This window comes from Pipistrellus hanaki, assembly GCF_964339955.1.
Source record: "Pipistrellus hanaki genome assembly, chromosome: 3".
Taxonomy (NCBI): Eukaryota; Metazoa; Chordata; class Mammalia; order Chiroptera; family Vespertilionidae; genus Pipistrellus; species Pipistrellus hanaki.
Genome location: NC_140505.1, coordinates 59,435,355 through 59,456,453, shown reverse-complemented (window position 1 = coordinate 59,456,453; position 21,099 = coordinate 59,435,355). Strand labels below are relative to the sequence as shown.

At 41.9% G+C, this 21,099-nt stretch overlaps 1 protein-coding gene across 1 annotated transcript; it reads left to right on the top strand.

Moving 5' to 3' along the window:
- Positions 1-164: 164 nt before the first annotated feature.
- Positions 165-12,186, top strand: LOC311618583 (T-cell-interacting, activating receptor on myeloid cells protein 1-like; the record flags this gene model as incomplete). Its single annotated transcript, XM_084876183.1, has 9 exons — positions 165-234; positions 4,703-4,748; positions 5,663-5,757; positions 6,005-6,037; positions 6,156-6,452; positions 6,749-7,045; positions 10,721-10,859; positions 11,098-11,138; positions 11,272-12,186. The coding sequence occupies 8 exons, from the start codon at positions 165-167 to the stop codon at positions 11,102-11,104; spliced, it is 984 nt and encodes a 327-aa protein (XP_084732309.1). The 3' UTR covers positions 11,105-11,138; positions 11,272-12,186.
- Positions 12,187-21,099: the final 8,913 nt, after the last annotated feature.

The following is a 21,099-nucleotide window of genomic DNA, read 5'->3' as shown; positions in this document are numbered from 1 at the left end:
GTGCCCTTGACTGGGAATTGAATCCTCGACCCTTTGGTGTGTAGGTGGAGGTTCCAACCATTGAGAAATACCGGCCAAGGCAACAATATTTCAACTATACAGTGTTGCTTGTCAAGCTTCTGAGCCTGAAACCTACCATTTCTTTGTTATAAAGGCAGTTAGTCATGACGGAGGTATCAGATGCTAGCTTTGAACAGACTTTCCTGTTGATAAAATCTAAGGCACTGGTCAGTGGTCAGTTATATGATGTCTGATAAAATCATACGTGCTCGCCCTAATCCGTTTGGCTCAGTGATAGAGCGTCAGCCTGTGAACTGAAGGGTCCCAGATTTGATTCCAGTCAAGGGCACTTGCCTGGGTTGTGGGCTTGTTCCCCAATTAGGGGATCTTTATCTCCAGAGTTGGAGTCATGCTGCCTGTAATAATTTGAACAATAAAGATTTATTATAAAAAACCAACATTCATAGTGTTATACAACCATCATCATCCAAAACTTACTCATTATATCAAATATCAACTGAGTACCCATTATCCAATAAGCCATTTTCTTTCTTCTCAACCTCTGGTAACCTCTGTTCTACTTTCTGTCTCTATGAATTTGCCTGTCCTAGGTACTTTGCATAAGTGTACTCATACAATATTTGTCTTTTTGTGTCTGATTAATTTCATGTGCATGTTTTTTTTTCAAATATGTTTTTATTAATTTTTATTTAAAAATACATATTTCTTGCAAAAACCAGTTTGGCTCAGTGGTAGAGCGTCGGTCTGCGGACTGAAAGGTCCCAGGTTCGATTCTGGTCAGGGCCATGTACATTGGTTGTGGGTACATCCCCGGTGGGGGGTGTGCAGGAAGCAGCTGGTCGATGTTTCTCTCTCATCGACGTTTCTAGCTCTCTATCTCTCTCCCTTTCTCTCTGTTAAAAAAATCAATAAAATATATTTTTAAAAAATCAATAGAATATATTTAAAAAATAAATAAAAAATACATATTTCTTTATTGATTTTAGAGAGGAAGGGAGAGGGTGAGATAAAAACATCAGTGATGAGAGAGAATCATTGATCGGCTGCCTCCTCATACCCTCTAACTGGGAATCAAGCCTGCAACCTGGGTATGTACTCTTGGACAGAATTGAACCTGAGACCCTTCAATCTGCAGGCTGATGAGATCCACTGAGCCAAACAAACTAGGGCTGCTTTTGTTAATTTTAGAGAGAAAGGAAAGGGACAGAGAGAGAAATATTGACTTGAGAAACACTGATATATATACTGAGTGGCCAGATTATTATGATTTCTGAACCCATAATAATCTGGCCACTCAGTGGTATGTGTGTGTGTGTGTGTATGTGTATGCACACACACACACAATCCTTACCCAAGGGTATTTTTCCCATTGATTTTTAGAGAGTAGAAGGGAAGGAGGGAAGGAAGAGAGGCAGAAACATTGATTGATTGCCTCCCACACATGTCCTGATCAGCACTGGGGATTGAACCTGCAACCGAAGTATGTGTCCTTGACTGGAAACTGAGTCAACGACCCTTCAGTGCCTGGGCTAGAGCTCTAATCACTGCTCATGCTAAAATTGTCCCATGCAATTTTAGCACAAAGGCCTGGCAATTTCCCCCTTTTTGCTACTAAGACACAAAACTGTTCGGCTCACACAGAGTAAAAAGAGGAAATCTCTTAGAAACATAGGCCTAACCAACATCCGTTGGCTTAAATCAATCTTTCTTATAAGAATCCTCATAAACAGACTTGATGTTTACTTTAAAGATATGTGAGTGAGAGAAACCAAGATGGAAGCATAGGTAAACACCTAAACTGCTACCTTGTACATCAATTTCAAAACTACAACTAAAAGACAGAACGAACATCAATCATAATCACAGGATAGCTGGCTGAGTGGAAATTCTACAACTAGAAGGAAAGAGAAAAGCACATGGAGAATCAGAGAAGCTGCAAAAGGCTGAGGTATGAAGACAAGAGCAGAGAGGATGGACACCTGAGTCCCTGGCTGGTTTTCTCTAGCGGGAAGGAGACGGAAGCTCCAGATTGCACTGAACACCAGTTCCGGGCAAAACCCTGGGGACCCAGACTCATCGGGGGGAATCTGGACTGTCAGGAAAAGAGGAAAGCACATGGAAATTCAGAGGAGCCACGAAAGGCAGAGGTCTGGAGGTGTGCATGTGAATGCGTGCAGAGAGGACTGACTGCTGAGGGCACCGTTGGCCTTCTCTAGCAGGAAGAAGACAGAAGCTCCCGATTGCATTGAACTCCAGTTCAGGGCGAGATTCTGGGAATCAATATCCAATGGGGGAGAATTGGACTGTCTGGCAGTGGGCGAAACTCAAGAGTGGCTTTCTCTCAGAGGTGCTTGTAGTGATTACCAACGGATACTGAGACCCAGGGGGCTCATAAGGCAGGGCTGACAGGAAGCCAAGGATGTCTTTTCAGCCCTCAGATTCTACCCCATCCAAGCTGATCACAAAGGCTTTTGCAATTTTGCAAATCTTGTCTCATTAGGCTGTCTCCAGCACAGAAGTTCTCCCAGCGTAGACACAGCTGATCCTCACAGCCAATTGGCCTGGAGGTCAATTCCTCCCAGTGATACCAACAACAATCAAGGCTTAACTACAACAAGGCTGTACACACAGCCCACAAAAGGGGGCACCAACAGTGTCCACCTCGGGTAACTGGGGAGGCTGAGCCACTGAACCACATAGGACACCTAGCACACAAAGCTACTCTACCAACTCAGAGGAGCAGCGAAATACAAATACAGTATTTATTAGTGCTTTCCTTTCACTCTACCAGTATCTTCTGCTTTGACCAGCAGTTGGTCAAATGTTGAAACTGCTGTATTTATTACGTCTTTTAAAGTTTATTTCATACATTCTCACAAATTTATCTAATTTAGAAGAATTTCAAATCTATATTATATTATCAAATTTGCTCTTGCAGGTGTAAAATGTTGAGTATATTTCCATTTTCAAGATCTATTTTCTTGTTAGATATCTTGTTCTTTTCCATAAATGCTCACTCTTATTTTAGAACTATTATCTCCTCTCATAACTCCAGAGATAAGCCCTGAAAATCACATTCTGATGATAATAAAAGTAATTCTGAGACAGAAGTTATTGGCTTCCCTGCTCCCTTCACAGCGCTGGGCCCACCAAATCATGGATGGTTCACTCTCTCTCCACCTCATTGCAGCTGAGTCCCTCCTCATGGCTGCTGTGCTGTGTGTATGAAGAGGTAGAGGACGGGGGGGGGGGGGAGGGGGGGACGGGGGGGGCGAGAGGGGGGAGAAGGGGAGGGGAAGGGTCTGCCTAGTGCACTTCTCAGGGTGCTGGGATGATTGGGACTCCTTCTGGGCTGCTCACCTGCTCTGAACTTCTCACTGTGAAGCTCAAGGACACCTCAGGCATCGGGAGAAGGTTTCTGTGTCTCCCACTCAATTACTAAAACTCGTGCCTCGTGCTGAGAATAAACGCCATGGCTACTCTCTGGTCAAGTGCAGTAAAATAACCAGAAGTCTGAATTTACAGACAGGATGGGGCGGGGGGGGGGGCATTGAAGAGACAGTGGGTGCTCCCTATACCAACACCCAACACCTCTGCTCAGTCTCCACCCTGGCCTCGCAGGGAACCACTTTAGCGAGGCTCCCACTCCCCGGTGGGTGACTGTGCGTGTTTAGTTTAGGTTGTGTTTTTCCTCCTCACACAGTTCCCGCTTTTAATAAGTCTATTTGGAAGTAATTCTAGATTCACAGGAAGTTTGAAAATAGCACAGATTTCTTCACTGGGTTTCTCCCAACGGTTCCATTACTCACGCATTACAATAAAAAGAAAGAAGTTGACATGAACACAATGTGTGTGCACAGTTCTATCATTTTTTATCACATTTTATCATATGTTCACCAACACAGTCCACAACTGATCTAATCCATCATCAAGAAAATGTCCCTCATGATATCTCTCTACAATCACACCCACCTCCCTTCCTAACACCATTCTTCAACCCTGGCAACCAATGATTTATTCTCTATCTCCAAAACATTGTCATTTTCAGAATGTTCCATGTGACAGTGACTGGTTTAATTTCCAGAATGTGATTTCAGCCCTATCTGGTTTGGCTCAGTGGATAGAGCGTTGGCCTGTGGACCGAAGGGTCCTGGGTTCAATTCAGGTCAAGGACGCATGCCCAGGATGCTGGCTCAATTCTCAGTAGGGGGCGAAGAGGGGCACCTAATCAATGATTCTTATTATTGATGGTTTTCTTTCTCTCCCCCTTCCTGTCTGAAATCAATAAAAAAATATATATATAAAAATAATGACTTTATTTCAATAGTTAAGGCATCAGTCTATACACTGAAAGGTCACAGGTTTGATTGCAGGTCAAGGGCAGGTACCTGGCTTGCAGGTTTGATCTGTGGCTTTGCTCAGGGCCTGTGGAGGACACCAATCAATGTGTCTCTCTCACATTGATGTTTCTTTCTTCTCTCTTCCCTCTCTCTAAAAAACAAGGCAAAACTAGTCTTCAGGGAGGATTAACAATAAAAAGTAATTAATGTGATTGTGACATCAAACCTGGGGGGGTCACGTGAAGGGAAGGAAGAAATGGTCTGGGACAAATACACCAGCACCCCTATCAAGCTTTCCTTCCTCCTGTGGTTGTAAAACTGAAACTGGTTCTTGAATCTAGCGGCAAGCCAGGATGATGGCTGGATTCCTTTCTCTCCTCTTCTTTGGTAAGTTTCTTAGGATTGGTATACTGGGACTTGAGACAAGGGTGGATTGACAGAGAGATGTGATGAATGCAACAGAAATAATCCCCTTCTATTTACTGATTGCTTCACACACGTCGGGATCCGTGCTGCAGCTTTTATGGCCACTTAAGTATCAAGTGTTTCTCAGTGTGGGAATGTGTGTGCTCCACAGTCATGAAGGAGCCCCCAATTATAGGCTCCCTGTTCCCCATCAGCAGTGCCTTCAGGAGGGAGAAGGGCTGGTGTTGAAGAGGTGGGGACTGAGGAGCGTCTCACTGTGTTAGAATTTTGCTTGAAACTCAGCCAGCGGATGCCACATCAAAGGGGTTGTGGTCTGCACTTAAAATTGCTTCACGAGGCCTTATGATGATGTCTCTTATCTCAGCTTAACTTAGAGGTTAAGCTGGACTCTTACCCCCCAGTCCCTTTCCCTGCCCTAATCTTCCATGAACTCTCTTAAAAACTGCAAGCAGCCTAGCTTGGTGGCTCAGTGGATTGAGTGTCATCCCATGGACTAAAAGGTCCCCAGTTCATTCCCAGTCTGGGCACAAGCTGGGTGTTTCACGCTCAATCCCCAGTAAAGGATGTGCAGGAGGCAGCCAATCAACGACTTTCCTCATCGATGTCTCTCTCTCTCTCTCTCTCTCTCTCTCTCTTTCTCCCTTTCCCTTCCTCTCTGAAATCAATAAAAAGTTATTTTTTTAAAAAAATTGGAAGCGATTGTTATGACTTAATTTATGTCACCCAAGGTGCCTGGTAGACTTTACTATGGGGTTCGCTATCACAGATGAAACTGTCAGAAGATTGAGGCCTATGTGGGGCCTCAGGTAACATCATGAGTGAAAACAGGGTTAGACCCAGTGACCACGCTTCCCTGATCTTTCTCATGATTACAGCCTCCCACACAAGACTGAGGGATCTAGAAAACATAATACAAACCCTAATAGAACTGGTGAGATAAAAAGTGGTTCAGGACTGAAGCTGAGAACAGGTAAGTTTATAGAATTTTGTGGAAGGTGGAAAGATCTTGGGAGCCTTGGGAGGTGAGCAGCTTGGGGAACCTCTGGGAGGTCTGCTGGAGGTCCTTGGAGCAGAGCAGAGCCCAGCCTGGGAAAAGGGAGAAATCCCAAAAGCCTGACTGCCATCACCAGCCCCTGAGAGGGTCCCTCAGCCATCAGGGCCCAGTGATGACGTGGGCTCCAGGCAGGAGCTTCTGTCTCATGACAGTTCTTTTGCAGGGCTGTGTGCTGGTCAAGAGCTAAGAAGAGATGGTGAGTGTTTCTAAAGGAAAGCCTTCCTTCTCCTTGGCTCCAAATCCCCTCACCCTCCTCTTTCTTCAGAAGAGCAGGTGAGTGAATCAAGTCCAGCCTGGACTCTGCTTCCTTCCAGAATCACTTCCCAGGCCCTCCATCCAGGCCTTGCCCAGCTGGGTGCTTCCTGCCAACAGTCATGTGACACTGCGATGCTCCACTCCTACTGGGGAGATCAACTCCAGGGACATAAAGTTTACCCTCAGAAAGAACAATGCTTCGAAGATCTCATCTCCTGATTCCCCAGAGGGCCTGGCAGAGTTTCTCCTCACTGACCTAACAACCCGTGATTCTGGAGAGTACACCTGTGAATACAGGACAGAGAGCCCCAGCAGAAGGTCACTGCTCAGTGATGTCCTTCTCCTACTGGTGATAGGTGAGGATGGGTGCTCAGAATGACACACCATCTCCCTAGGACAGGGATGAGGGGGGATCCAGAGAATGAGAGAGGAGCAGGGGTCTCCCTTCCAGTGTGGATGGGAGGTAAGTTGCAGAAGGACAGGAGCAGAGCTGAGGACCCTGCCTTCACCCAGGGCTTGTGGGAGGGACATCTCCTTCCTGGAGTCAGAGCAGAAAGAGCGTGAGGTCAGGTGTCTGTCACTTCCCACACTCCCTGGAGTGTCAGGAAAACAAGCCTTCTGACCGTGACTTCTGAGCTTCCTTCTCTTACAGGAGAATTACCTAAACCTTCCCTCCACGCACACCACAGGGGTGAGGTGACTGCAGGAGAAAACGTGACTCTGCAGTGCCAGCAGCCCAGGCATGTGATTGAACCCTCCATGTTTGCTCTACTGAAGAAGGGAATGTCTACACCCATAAAGCTCCAGGGTCCAGCAGGAATGGAGACAGACTTCTCCCTTCCCAGTGTGACACGCAGGGACATTGGGAATTACAGCTGTGTGTACTACCTACCAATGGCTCCTTTCCTAGCCTCAAAGCCCAGTGATGAGCTCCCGATCTGGGTGACAGGTAAGGTTCCTGCAACATTTTGAGAACTTCAATTGCCATTTGGGCCATGTGCCTGGGTTGTGGTCTGATCCCCAGTAGAGGGCTTGTGGAAGGCGGCTGAGCAATGGTTCTCTCTTCTTATTCATGTTTCTACCCCTCCCTGTAGCTCTTTCCCTTCCTCACTAAAATCAATAAAAAATTATGTCATCTTCTGCCTCTCACTTCCTAATTTCCACTTCTTTGCCCTTCTTTGTTCTTTTTTTTTTATGGTTCCAACATTTATTTTTATTTTTTAAATAAATCTTTATTGTTCATATTACAAATGTTCTTCATTCCCCCCTCTCCCCCCACATCGCTCACCTCCACCAGGTTCCCATCCCACCCTCTGCCCTTTCCCCACCCCCCACTGTCCTTATCCATAGGTGCACAGTTTATGTTCAGTCTCTTCCCGCATCCCCCACTCCCCTTTTCCCTGAGAATCGTCAGTCCACTCCCCTTCCATAACTCTGATTCTATTATATTCACCAGTTAATATTGGTCATCAGATTTTTTAATTCCCTTGGTTCTTAGATTCACTTGTTGATAGTTACGTATTTGTTGTTCATAATTTTTATTTTCTTCCTCTTCCTAAAGAACCCCCTTCAGCAATTCATATAATTCTGGTTTGGCGGTGATGAAATCCTTTAGCTTTTTGTGTTTTTTTTGTGAAGCTCTTTATCTGGCCTTCAATTCTGAGTGATAGCTTTGCTGGGTAGAATATTTTTGGCTGTAAGTTCTTGCTAATCATCACTATTTCTTGCCATTCCTGTCTGGCCTTCATGGTTTCTGTTGAGAAATCAGCTGACAATCGTTTGGGTGCTCCTTTATAGGTAACTACCTGCTTTGCTCTTGCTTCTTTTAATATTCTCTCTTTGTCATTTGCTCTTGGAATTTTAATTCTGATGTGTCTTGGTGTGGTCCTCTTTGGATTCCTTTTATTTGGGGTTCTGTGCGCTTCCTGGACTTGTAAGTCTATTTCTTTCCCCAGGTGGGGGACGTTTTCTGTCACTATTTCTTTCAATATGTTTCGGTATATTGTTCTCTCATCTTCTGGGACCCCCCATAATTCCGATGTTTTTTGTTTGAAGTTGTCCCACAGGTTTCTTACATTATCTTCAACTTTCTGGATTCTCTTGTCTTCTTGCTTCTGCGGAGGAGTGTCCTCTGGCTCTTTGTGTTCCAAATAGCTGAAAATTTGACTTGATTCTTGCGATCTTCCATTCTGTTTTTAAGACTCTGTATAATTTATTTTTTTTTAATTTTAGACAATGTATTCTTTATTTCTAGTTGATCCCTTTTCATATCCTCATAGGTCTCATTTATTTTATCAGCCTTTTCTAGGAAATTCTTGAAAAACCTTATAACTGTGGTTTTGAAGTCTATATCCAGTTGCTTGTTGTCCTCCATTTCTTTTGTTTGTGATCTGTTTCCTTGTCTCGGCATTTTCGCTGCTTTCCTTAGTTGATAGGGTGGCTTTGTGGGTTAAGGTGTCCTATATGGTTCAGTGGGTCTGCCTCCCAGTTATCTGAGGTGGACCCTCTTGGTGCACCCCTTTGTGGACTGTGTGTATAGCCCTTTGTAGTTAAGTCTTGATTGTTGTTGGTATCACTGGGAGGAACTGACCTCCAGGCCAATTGGCTGTGAGGATCAGCTGTGCCTATGCCGGGAGACAGCCTTATTTGACTAGACTTGGAAAATTGCAAAAGCCTCTGTGCTCAGCTTGGATGGGGCAGAGTTCAGGGTGGAGCCTACAGCCTTGGCTTTCTGTCAGCCCCACCCTATTAGGTTCCTGAGTCTCAGTGTTCCTCAGTGTCCTTCGTGTTCAGTACTCGCTACAAGCACCTCTGAGAGAAAGGTGCTCTTGAGTTTCACCCACTACCAGACAGTGTAGTCTCTCCCCCAATGAGCCCAAAACTGGCGTTCAGTGCAGTTGGAAGTGGGGTTAAGAGCAGTCCAGAGCTTATGTCTCCTTCCTGCTAGGGATATCCAGAGACACAGTCAACAATCTGTCTTCTGCGCACCACGTGCGCGCCTCCAGGACTCTGCCTTTCGCCGCTCCTCCGAGTTTCCACCTTACAGCCCAGATTCCCTCCATATGAGCCTAGGTCCCCAGGGTTTGGCCTAGAATTGGGGTTCAGTGCAGTCAGAACTGGGGCTCAGCGCAGTCCAGAGCTTATGTCTCCTTCTCACTAGGGCAATCCAGCAGCACAGTCAATAGTCCTTCCTCTGTGCACAATGTGCGTGCCTCCTGGACTCTGCCTTTTGCCGCTCCCCTGAGTTTCTGCCTTTCAGCCCAGATTCCCTCTGTATGAGCCTGGGACCCCAGGGTCTCGCCCAGAACTGAGGTTCAGTACAGACAGAACTGGGGTTCAGCACAGTCCAGAGCTTTTATCTCCTTCCTGCTAGGGAGCGCCAGCCAAGCACTCAGCTGCCTCCTCCTCTTCAGCTTCGTCCTCTCCCTAAGCACATTCCATGTCTCTATACCTTAGGCTTTTACAGCTCCTCTGATCGTCCATCTGGCTTTCTCTTTCCTTCTAGTTGTACAATTTCCAGTCAGTCAACTTTCCTGTAGTTCTGGATAATGTCCACTTTATATTTTAGTTGTATATTTTGAAATTGTTGTGTGACGCTGCAGTTAGGCATTTGCCTATACTGCCATATTAGTTTCTCTCTCCTTCTTTGTTCTGAATTCTTAATTTCTCATGCTGTTCTTCAGAATTACCAGGCCTGTCTTTATCACCATTCCTCCCACCATTTTCTGCATCTCATAAAGTTCGGATGCTTTTAGCAAGAGAACTACGCAGAACTCTCTTTTGTTCTCAGAATGTGGCATTCAATAGCCTCCTGCTTGATGGTGACAGATGCAATGTGGTGTTTTTGTTGTTGTTTTTTTTTAATCTCCTGATACTTATGGCGGAATAATCTGTGGTTACCTCGTTTCCTGCTGTGGCACACTGTGCTTTACCTCTGCATGCTACATTTCCTGCTGGTGGATCTTCTAAAGCAGTCAGTGAATGTCTTACAATTAGGTCAAGGTCTGTATGGCCAGCCCTGCGAGGTGCCCACAGCTCCCTAATTCCTGGGAAGAAGGGTCCTTACCCATTTCCCCCATGGACTCTGCCTGCAGGGAACATGGGTGCTGGTGGGTTGAGAGGTCACCTTTGCACGAGCTGGGATGAGCGAGATGGGGGGATATAAATGCAGGCTGCTATTCAGGAACGAGGACCAGTGGCAAGATTGAGCCACTTGTGACTGCAGCTGAACACAGGCGGGTCATGGTGCTTAGCTATTAAGTTCACCTGAGCTCGCTGCTGGCTGCATTCTGTGCTGTGAGGACGGATGCTCATGCAGCTGCTGAATTTCAGTGATTCTCTGTGATGTTTGCACACAAAAGGAGGGAGAAGGAGAAAGGAAATGCAGGAAGGTGGAAATGAGGTGAAAGCAAACAAATGAAGGAAGAGAGGTAAGGCTGAGAAAATATAAGAAAGATGAAGCACTACTACAACTCTCATAGCGCTCCGCCTGTTGCTTCCATGATCACAGCTGTAATGTGGAACAGCTGAGCACTGCCCGGGACACACACGGAGGCCCGGATGGTCACCTCTGCTAGGCCATTGAGAAGCAGGGACATCATGGTGGCCCTCTTCTCCCTTTCAGATTCCCCCGGTGCCGCATCAACAGACTACACCACGGGTAACCTCGTCCGGCTGGGACTGTCCGCCTTCATCGCAGTGCTCATGGTGGCTTTCCTGGTGGAGGCCTGGTGGAGCCAGAGGAGCTCTCCCCAGGGGTCCAGGTAACCCTCTGAGCACCTCTCTCTCTCGTGGGCTGCTGGCGTGATACGAGGTTCCCCTCCAAGCCCACCCACTGGGTTTATGTTCCGCATTGGGGCACAGATGGGCTTTTCTTCACCCGTTCTGGTCACCTTAAGAATATTTAGTATCTCTAGCCCTAACCGGTTTGGCTCAGTGGATAGAGCGTCGGCCTGCAGACTGAAGAATATTTAGTATCTCTTCTCCTTTCCTTTCCAACAGCCATTGAAGTTACAGTCCTTGTGGAGGCAGAAGAGGAGCAGGTACTGTCCATATCCCCATGGAAACGTGCCTACGTGGAGAGGCTGGGAGAAGGGCTGGTTCTTCCTGGCGGGGAACCTGTGTGTGGAGGCTGAGACTCAATAGTCTTCCTTTTGGTTCCTGCCTGGATCCCAGGTCCAACCTCCTCTCCCCTCAGTCGCCCCACGGCCCCGGCATTGGGAGGAGGAGGAGGAGGACCCAATCCAGCAGGGCTCCGGGAAACCTCCGTCCCCAGCCAGCCCAGGAGGAGACCCTGACCTCCTTCCTTCTGCGCTTCCCCTGGGCCTGATGGCAGGACAGAGCGGCCTCACCTCCCACATTTGGAGGACTTGAAAACTTCCTAAAACATCAGCATTTGACCAGGCAGCATGCAGTTTCACGTGAAGGAACTGGTCTTCTTTGAAAACTTGGGAAAGACGGGTTCCTACACAGTATTTATGAGTGCTTCCCCTCTGCTCTGTCTTCTGCTCTGACAAACAGTTGATCAAATGTTGAAACTGCTGTGTTTATCATGTCCTTCAAAGTTTATTCCATACATTCTCACCATTTTACCCGATTTGGGAGAATTCCAGTCTATATCATGCTATCAATTTGCTCTTGAGTTGTCCCCAGTATTCCTGGTGCAGATGTAAAATGTCATCGAGTACATTCTCATTCTCAAGACCGATTGTTTCTTGTTAGATATCTTGTTCTTTTCCATAAATGCTCACTCTTATTTTACAACTATTACTCCTCTTTCATATAAGCTATGAAAATCACATTCTGATGATAATAAAAGTAATTCTGAGACAGATGTTACTGGCTTCCCTGTGCCCTTCCCAGCGCTGGGCCCACTAGATCATGGATGGTCCGCTCTCTCCCCCCTCATTTCAGCCGAGTCCCTCCTCGTGGCTGCTGCACTGTGTGTATGAAGAGGTGGGGGACTGCGGGGGGAGGGGGGTGTCTGCCCATTGCACTTCTCGGGTTGCTGGCATGACCGGGACTCCTGGGCTGCGCACCTGTTCTGAACTTCTCACTGTGGGCTCTAGAACACCTATTTTGCTTATGGCAAAGGACCTGTGTTTAATAACCAAATATATTCTATGTCTACTTATATCTTATTTCTCCGTATGAATAATGTTGAAAAACAGTTTCAATTAAGATAATTTCTACATGTTCTTGGGCAAGAAGTCATCATTCCCATAATTAAAACATATCTATGAGCCCTGGCCAGTGTGGCTCAGTTGATTGGGTGTCATTTCATGCACTGAAAGGTTGCCAGTTTGAATCCTGGTCAGGGCACATGTGCTGGTTGTGGGTTAAATTCCCAGCAAGGAGCATGTAGGAAGCAGCTGATTGATGTTTCTTGCATCAATGTTTCTCTCTTCTCCATCTTCCTTCCTCTCTCTAAAAATCAACTAACAATATATGTTTTAAAAGTATCATTGAGGAGAAATTAGAAGTATTACTTAAAATCCCAGTTTTTATGGAAGTAAATAGGTAGCTCTAGTATAAAGTATAAATATAATAATAATAACAGTGGAGTATGATATTGCTTTAACTTAGTGTTTTGATTTTGAGCTCCCCAGTTTAAGAGGAACATAAATGTTTTTATGGAACATATAGTTTGATAAACTCAGGAAGATGAATAAATAACTAATACACACACACACACACACACACACACACACACACACACACACACACTGAGTGGCCAGATTGTTATGATCTCTGAACGCATAATAATCTTGACACTCAGTGTGTATGTGTGTGTATATATATATACACAGCCAGCCTGGCCAGCGGGAAGGGACATGGCAGTTGGCTGGCCTGCCTGCTGGTCTAACTCCTGGTTGAGGGGACAATCTGCATATTAGCCTTTTATTATATAGGATATACACTGAGTGGCCAGATTATTATATATTCAGAGATCATAATAATCTGGCCACTCAGTATATATATGCTGCACTAAACTATGAACAAAATAAAGCAGGGGATAAAGTAGAAAAGAAATATTTCCATAGTTAGAAAAATACTTTTTTGATAAGGTAAAATTTGAACAAAAGTCAGAAGGAAATGAAGGAGTAAATCATGCAGATCTAAGAGAACATTGCTCTATCATAGAAGCAGTAAGTCTTGTAAAAATTGGAGCAAGAAGGTTCTTAAGGCATTCAAGCTAAGTACAGAAAGGAACTGGTGGAGTTTTTCAATCAGGAAACTGACATGATTGGATTAATATTTGAATTGTATACATAATAAATCATGTTCAAGTCTAATGTAATGTTATGATTTCAAATTTTTATTTGTGGAAAGGTCAATAGCCTATCATGCATTAGAGCACTATGCTTGCGTACTGGACATCTCCATCCTCACAGATTTCACAGTTTATTAGGAATGGATGTGGGACCCAGTCAGAGGGGTCCAGTTGGTTGAGCATCGTCCTATACACCACAGACTTTCCAGCTCAATCCCAGTCAGGGCACATACCTCACTGTTGGTTCTATCCCTGGTTGGCATGGGTATGGAAGACAACCAATTGATGTTTCTCTTTCATATAAATGTTTCTTCTTCTCTCTCTCTCTCTCTCTCTCTCTCTCTCTCTCTCTCTCTCTCTCTCTCTCTCTCACCTCTCTCCTCTCTCCTCTCTCCTCTTTCTCTCTCCTTCTCTCCCCCTTCCTCTCTTTAAGCATGTCCTTCGGTGAATATTAAAAAATAAATAATGAAAGCCGGTTTGGCTCAGTGGTAGAGCATCGGTCTGCGGACTGAAAGGTCCCAGGTTCGATTCCAGTCAAGGGCATGTACATTGGTTGTGGGCATATATCCCCATTAGGGAGTTTGCAAGAGGCAGCTGGTCAATGTTTATCTCTCATCGATGTTTCTAACTCTCTATCTCTCTCCCTTCCTCTCTGTAAAAAATCAATAAAATATATTTAAAAAAAAGAAAAAAGAAAAAGAAATGGATATAAGGAAAAGTTGGACAGAAATGTTTAGACAAAAGCTGATTATGATGCATAATTGGAAGTCAATCTCCTTTTTTGCAATAGGAGATTACAAAAAAGGAGCCCAACCAAACATGGAAAGCCAATTTGGGCTTGTTGTTGGATGTCTTAATTTATGAACAGCAGTGAGGCAAGTAAACAGGACACTTGGAGGCTTTTAGATTTGAACATGTGATGAAAATGATACATATTGATACCAAAAGCAATTTACCTTTATTAGATGGTAAAATTTAAGGCATTGGCTTATAAAACATCTTAGATTCTGAATATGTGATTAAGAAGACTGAGATTGCCAAAACCGGTTTGGCTCAATGGATAGAGCTTCAGCCTGCAGACTGAAGGGTCCCTGGTTCGATTTCGGTCAAGGGCACGTACCTTGGTTGTGTGCACATCCCCAGTAGGGGTTGTGCAAGAGGCAGCTGATTGATGATTCCCTCTCATCGATGTTTCTAACTCTCTCTCTCTCTCCCTCTCTCCCTCTCTCTCTCTCTCTCTCTCTCTCTCTCTCTCTCTCTTCCTCTCTGTAAAAAGTCAATTAAAATATATATATATATATATATGAAGACTGATATTATTACAGTAAACTCAGGGAGCCATTAAAGTATTTACATAATCACTTAAAATTGCATTTGATGTGTCACTCTGACATGTGTAAGAAGGGGATATGTAAGCACAAGAAAGGAGGCAACAGTTACTAAGGTGTTTTTTGTTTTTGTTTTTAGTTATCAGAAGGAAGGCAAAAATAATAAAGATAGAGGAGATAGATTGATTGCAAAAATACATGGAGAGTGAAATCAGAGAATAGAGAATTAATCACAGTAGGAGATAAGGGGGAAAAATAAGACAAAAATGATTTCTAGGTTCTAAGCTGTGTTAATATATCAAACAGTACTGCTCACAGAGGGAGAAAATACAAAAGAAATAGGCACTGGGAGGAAGACTATTTGTTCAATTTTGACATTTTTGAAGCTCTGTGTGTTGCCTTTGTTTAATTAATTCTAGATTTCAAAGAGAGATCCAGGAGGGCAAATTAACTTGGAAAAAGAGGCATATAATTTGTATTTTAAACCAGAGTCAATGAAATCATAAAGTTACTATATGGAGAAAGAACAGTGGTATTCAAGGAACCAAAATCTAGGATGATTTAAGGCTGGGTCAGAGAGAAGAGGAGAGTGAGAGCGAGAGTGAGAGCGCGCGCGCGCGAGAGAGAGAGAGAGAGAGAGAGAGAGAGAGAGAGAGAGAGAAACTTTCAAAAATGAAAAAGAATAATGAAGAGTTTTGTCCATCAGGAAAACTGAAAGAAGAAAATTTCAAAGAACAGAGATCTTCCAAATTTGACTGTGAGCTTCTTAAAGGCAAAAATGTTGCCTTTACCTCTGTTGTGTTAGGTCCTCAGCGCAGAACATAAAAAATTTTAAACTCTCAGTAAAAAATAAATAAATAAATAAAAAATAATAATTAAAGACTAAATAAGAAGAAAAGAAGGGATGGAAATCAAGATAAAAAATTAGATTAAAATTCTACATGTAAGGATCACTGCATTCAATGAATGAAGAAGATGCAGAGCCTAGTGGTGCTTCCTAATAGGGAAGCGCAAAACAATATGAATGTATTTATCTTATTTCCACTTCACCTATGTTAATGCCACCTTAAACCCCTAAATCTATTTTATATTTGCAAAAGGATACATTTTTGGAGAAATATGCAAATATAAAAATTTAAAATGATAAGATCTCATTTGATACTTATTATAATTGAAATAATTTGATTCAAAGACAGTAAAAATTAAAATTAAGGAACTAATAAACAGAAGAATTCAACATCACTATCATTAAAATAGGGAGCCACTATGACACACCTCACTTAAAACCGTGAGTGTAAATAATGTTATGAGGCACAAAAATGATTACTTTATGGAATTAGTAAGCTGGATTAACTAGGAAATAAGGTCGGAAAACTAGAAAAGGCTGATGGGGAAAATTAGGTGATAAATCTAGTTCTCTGGAAAACTTTCAAAGGAATTTTAGCCCAATAACTTGATATTTTTTATGCAATTCTTCATAAATGCATAAAAATAAAATAGAATCTGATAAAATTTATGGTGATTTTCAGTGCTAAAATTGGTAATTTAAAAATTTCAGCCAAAACCGGTTTGGCTCAGTGGATAGAACCTGTAGACTGAAAGGTCCCAGGTTCTTTTCCAATCAAGGGAATGTACTTTAGTTGCGGGCACATCCCCAGTAGAGGATGTGCAAGAGGCAGCTGATCGATGATTCTCTCTCATCGATATGTCTAACTCTCTATCCCTCATTCTTCCTCTCTGTGAAAAATCAAAAAAATATTTTAAAAAAATTCAAATATGGCAGATATGCCAGATATCATTTTTCTTTATTTTCACTGCCTGACATATAGAGCAACATTGGAAAAAGGAAATATAAGAGAGGTTGTTAAATCAGAGATATGTATAAAAAGGGAGAGAAAAGAAGAGTAAGAAAACAATAAAAAGAGGAAATAACATTCAAAAATATAAAGCAAACTGAAAAAAACAAGAAATGTTTTTTGAAGACTTTTGAAGAATTAGAATATAATCTGAATTGGCAAATGGGAAATAGACATTAATATATATATGAATTGCTATATTGGTTATACATGTCTTCCTAAATAAGATAGAACTGAATAATAATGTATAGGTGGGTTTACATTATTGGTTCTTGGATATGACTATATTTTCAGACCAATAAATCTTGGACCTAGTCAAGTAAATAAATGTAATATTCAGAATCAGATGTGAAAGATAATCCAGGGTACAAAATCAGATAATATTTAAAGACAGGCAGCAGTTATGGCTTACATTTAAGGATTCTTTTATTCAGAGCTCACAAATACACAGTGTGACAAACACAAGATCAAGAAGTAAGATGGTCCCAGCCGGTGCAGCTCACTTGTTGAATATCAACCTGTGAACCAGGAGGTCGCAGATCCATTCTCATTCAGGGCACTTGACTGGGTTTCGGGCTCTATCCACAGTATGGAACATGAAAGAAGTAGCTGATCAGTGATTCTCTCTCACCATTGATGTTTCTCTCTCTCTCCCTTTCCCCTACTCTCTGAAATTAATAAAAATATATTTTTTTTATATAAAAACAAAGAAGATGGTATGGATATACCAAAAGGTCTACACAGTCTCATTATCCCTGAAGAAGGAAAAACCTTCACAGTTGTAGAAGCCTAAAACATGAGAATTATTTATTTGTATGATGAAGAGGAGTTATTCAGCATTTAAGTGTCTAGATTATTATTATAAAACTAGAGGCCCGATGCACGAAATTCATGCAAAAGGCTCAACCTCGCAGCCCTGTCTGCCTTGGTCGGTCCTTGCAGCCCCTCACAGCCCCAGCTTTGTGCAGAAGGTTGTCTGGACAGTCATCCAGAAGGATGTCTGGAAGGTTATTCTGCTGTTTGGTCTGTTTAGTATATCAGCTCTTTATTATATAGGATTATATAATTAAATCATGAACTTAAGATCTAGCCTTGAAACTAATGAATTCTTGCTATGCCAAGGTACCAAAACTGAGTTGCAACTAGTCTTAAGCATATTAGGTTTTGCAACTACTTTCTTTGGGGCTCTCCTGAGAACTCCATGGAGCAAGACTAAGCATCCAAAAATGGAGTGTTTTGTTTCATACAGTCTACTTCTTCCAAGTTTAAAAAAAGACTAAGAGTAGACTCTTGTTCCTGGAATACTGTACTTTAGCAAAACTCCACCTCTCAAGATTTTACAAATTTAATAAAACACTGCTAAGCATGTAGCATTTTCATTTTTTCAGTCAATTCTCCTAACAAAAGATGTTTTAAGCCAGTAACAGTTTTAGCTACCCTGAGGTACATAATCCTATTTATGAAAATACCATAAATGCAAAGCATATACAATGTGCAAAACCATATAAATCATTAGGATACAATGGATTGTATATAATTTTCTATATACACTACAAAATACATAGTTCAGAATAAATTTATTAGGAATCTAACACCACTGTTTCTATTTTTCTTATGTTTAGATTCCCAAAAATATAAACACAAAGTAAGAATTTACTATCTTTACAAATTTATCTAGAACTTTGCTTTTATTTTGGTATATTTTATTTAATCTCCTTCACTTTACATTAGAAATACTATACTAAATATCTACCAGATCATAAACTGAAATTCCACCAGGTGGCAGTATATGCATACAAATGTTTCCATTTGAACTGCAGTGCTAGCTTAAAAGTTGAGTTGAACCTTTTATTAAAAGTTACTCATTGCATGACATCAGAGAAATAACAGAGTGAGAGATCTCTTTGGTCTCTCCCTTTGAAATTTCATTAAATTGAACATCTATAATTAAACAAAAGATTTCGTGCACCAACATGTCTGAGAAATCAGTGCATTGAAAAATGTAGTCTGCAAATCCGGGAGGCAAGAAGAGAGAGTACTCAAGGGAGCCAGGGACACAGCCCTGTAGTACATAGTGCACCTGGAGGTTCAGCCCCCAGAAAGGGGGAATCAGGTTGTGGCTGGCACTCCCTTCAGCTGGAGTAACAGAGAGAATTACTCAGCATTTCTGCAGAAGTGGGAAGTACATGGTGTGGCTGAGCCCAGTGACCTGGGCAGGCATGGAGGCAGAGGGGCAGCCACAGTCTGGCAATTGTCATTCCAGAGAGAGAAATAAAGTCACACAATTTATGTACTGAATATATAAGTTGATCAGATGAAAGAATGTGAAGAGCTCAATAAAATTAAGAAAAAATAATTAGATGAGGTGATAGTTTGTCATCATTAAAGAAAAAAAAATCAAGTCATTCTTTCTACAGAAATGTTTACTACTTAATCTGTCATAAAACCTTAACTCACCTGGTGTGATTTAGTCATTGATAAAAACCTACTATGTGTCAAGAACTTTACCAAATATTTGGTATAAGAACTGTTCCCAAATAGATAATGTACACAGACTGAGGAAATGGTAGAAAGAACCAATAACTAGCACTTTACCCTTCTGAGTTTAAACTTTTTTCAAACCTATGTTCCTTATGTAATGGAAATATATTTTTAAAATATATTTTATTGATTTTGTACAGAGAGGAAGGAAAAGAGATAGAGTTAGAAACATCGATGAGAGAGAGCCATCGATCAGCTGCCTCTTGCACACCCCCTACTGGGGATATGCCCGAAACCAAGGTACATGCCCTTGACCGGAATCGAACCTAGATCCCTTCAGTCCCCAAGCAGATGCTCTATCCATTGAGCAAACCGGTTTCAGCTGTAATGGAAATATTTTATTAAATACTTTTTCCTAGTCTTCAGTCTCCTGACTACTAGAATATGACTTAGCCAGGACATTTTTGGAATTGTGTACCTCTGTATTTTTCTCTTTCTTTCTTTCTATCTTTCTTTCTTTCTTTCTTTCTTTCTTTCTTTCTTTCTTTCTTTCTTTCTTTCTTTCTTTCTTTCTTTCTCTTTCTTTCTTTCTTTCTTTCTTCCTTTCTTTCTTTCTTCTTTCTTCTTTATTAAACTAGCACTTCCTTTTCTGCTCAAGGATTTTGCCAATGTAGTTGAATTAAGGGTATTCAAGTGGGGAGATATACTAGGTTATCCAAGGGGACTCAATGTGATCACAAGGGTTCTGATAAGAGAAAAAGGGAGGCAGGAGAGTGAAAGTCAGAGAACAAATTGTTACCACGAAAGCAAAGTTTGAAGTAATGAGTGAATGCAAACTAAGGAATGCCATCAACATCTATAAACTAGAAAAAGCAAAGAAACAGACTCTCCCTTAAGGTTTCCAACCCCGCCTACCCATTTTAGACATCTGAGCTCCAGAAATAAAAGATAATAGTTTGATAGCATTTTAGACCACTAAGTTGGTTTCTAATTTGTTACAGCAGTAATAGGACATTAACGCAGGTATCTTCAGACACAGCTTTCATATAGTGTAAAAAACACATTTAAGTCCAGCCGGTGTGGCTCAATGGTTGAGCATAAACCTATGAACCGGGAGCTCATGGTTAGATTCCTGGTCATGGCATATGCCTGAGTTGTGGGCTCAGTCCCCAGCGTAAGACATGCAGGAGGCAGCAGATCAATGATTCTCTCTCATCATGATGTTTCTCTCCGTTTCTCCCTTTCTCTCTGAAATAAATAATGTATAAAATAAATAAAAAAGAAGACATTTAAGTTTTTTCCTGTCTAACCAGGTCTTAAAATTCTAATGAAGCTGGCACATATTGTGGAAGATATAAAATAGCTGTGAGCAAATTTTTAAAAGTGTAGGATATTACCATTCTTATTGTTTCAAACAGCTCTCAGGTGTTCAATATTAGCCTTACTGTTAATGAAAATTGTTCTGAGAGTTTAACAATAATTTAACTACTAATACTCCAGTGTTGTTTTGTTTTGTTTTCTTTCAATGGAAGTTTCATTGTGGCCTTTATAGTCCTTGTTTCTTTTTCTATGTATGCTGCTAAAGACATCAGGTTTTCTAGTTTGATGATATTTTAAATCAAAGGTATAGAAATTGCTTATCTCATCACTTAGGTACTGATTCATTCTTTAAATAGCAATTTGATTAAAACAATCATTCTATCTGATCTCATCGAGTTTGTGGTCACAGTAAGAAGGGAGTCACTGGACAAATATCTAAAATTAATGAATATTTCCAAAGGGAAAAAAAAAGATAATCTGAGATTTTATGATTGGGAGAAATCCCCTATCAAGGAAGATTCAGGAAGATATCCTTAAGGAAGTGAAATTACTATGATTTACTTCATGAAACTAGAGTATCTGCATGGGAGAAATAAACACCTGAGAGCAATGGGAAGTTATTGAAAAATGTGAAGCATTAATGTAGCATAATTCTCATCTTTGAAAAGATCATCCTGCTTGCAAAAAAAAAAAAAAATTAATGAGTCAGAGTGCTTTCTTCAACTGTTGTGTTAGTAAACATGAA